Consider the following 1,637-nt stretch of genomic DNA (forward strand, 5'->3'; position numbering starts at 1 on the left):
GTGAGTGAAAGATGAATTTGTTGGGGGAGAAGTACATGTTGCAGTAGGAGCATTTGATGCACTTGGCCCTTGAGCTGTTGTAGCGAGCAGGGATGAAGTTGCCACGGCAGCCCCATGCGCACTCATGTGTCACATCAAACGCAAAGTTATCAGGAAGCTTGGGAGGTGAGTTCTCACCCAGAAATGACTTGCAGAGTCGTTCAGCCTCTCGCTTGGTGATCATGCCACAGCGACGGGAAGAGATGGGCATAGCGCCGGCCCGCCTCAGGATCTCCAGCTGCACTGGAGTGCACTGCACGCATGTGATGCCTAGGGCTACTCGCCGGTTGTGGATCTCATTGTAACTGTAGTTCTTCAACAAAGTGTTAGAGATTTGGGCCAGACAGAGGCGCTCCTGGTTGTCAATGACCAGTGAGACAATGGGCACTCCGTACAGGATAACCTGACCCACCTGGTTGGGTTTCATGGAAGACGAGTGGTTGGATCTGGGTGGAGTGAGAGCTTCTTGCTGAAATGAACTGGGAGGACTCGCCATGACAATATCTGTGGTTCCTGGGAGAAGACTCTTGTCCATCCTATGGGGACCTTAAATAGGAAACTGGTTGTAACTGTGATGGGGGAAAGGGTAAAATAATTTCAGTGAAAGCATGAAACATTTTAAAGGAATTTGTCAGTTATTGAGTGCAATATTACTTCAATATTTTTATTATTAAAAACATTATTTTTTGCTACTGTAATAGTGAGTGGAATTGGATAAAGCAAAGATTAAAGGTTAAACGGTAAAACATATAAAACCTAAACAAAACAAAAAATAAGTTTTTTTTTTTTTTTGTTATTTACCGTTTATTTATTTATTGATTATGTTTATTTATTGTTGATTTTTTTTTTTACATCAAATAAAACAGTGTAAATTATGTGAATTATTCACGTCCTGACAATTATCTCTATCAGGGATGTAAATCCAACGCTATTTTTAAAAACTATTTAAATTCCAAAGTACATGAATATAAAAGGCATTCTTATTTTATTCTTATAAATTGTATGCATTGTTTTCCTTATTTACAGCTTTTTTTCGACATAAAAACGAGCTGTTAAAACGCACTTAAAGACTTATTTCTAGGCTACAAGAAGAAAGACATATTTCAGTGTAATAATCGCAAAGAATTAACTTAACTCGATTGTAACACTTATTTATAACATTCCCAAAATATAATACATTTAAAATACAATATTAATATATAATAAAATACAATACATGCGTTAAAAAATAACGACCAGAAATTTTGTGTTGTTTTCAAAAAGGTGTCATTTTTAACACTGACAGTAAGATCGGACATAACATAAATTTTGGATCTTTCCACGATTTAAAAAGACATAATAATAATAATAATAATAATAATAATAATAATAATAATAATAATAATAATAATGGCTTTCCATAAAGTTATCAGAAATACGATACAAAATAATTATAGTATTATTAGTATTATAGTATTATTATTATTATTACTAATAATACTATAGTAATAATAATGCAGCTTCAAAACAATTATTCGCAAAAAATATAATCACAGTGAATTAACGGAACACACACACACACACACACACACACACACACACACACACACACACACACA

General features: G+C 34.5%; 1 protein-coding gene across 1 annotated transcript in view; it reads right to left on the minus strand.

Annotated features, from left to right (window-relative positions):
* The window catches only part of skor2 (SKI family transcriptional corepressor 2), a 7,795-nt gene extending 7,189 nt beyond the window's left edge, over nucleotides 1-606 (minus strand). Inside the window, exon 1 of the mRNA XM_060896137.1 lies at nucleotides 1-606. This exon is cut by the window's left edge and continues 1,241 nt beyond it. Within this exon, the coding sequence (XP_060752120.1) occupies nucleotides 1-574 (574 nt within the window). The 5' untranslated portion in view covers nucleotides 575-606.
* Nucleotides 607-1,637: the final 1,031 nt, after the last annotated feature.

Source organism: Tachysurus vachellii, chromosome 20, assembly GCF_030014155.1.
Source record: "Tachysurus vachellii isolate PV-2020 chromosome 20, HZAU_Pvac_v1, whole genome shotgun sequence".
In the NCBI taxonomy this organism is placed as follows: Eukaryota; Metazoa; Chordata; class Actinopteri; order Siluriformes; family Bagridae; genus Tachysurus; species Tachysurus vachellii.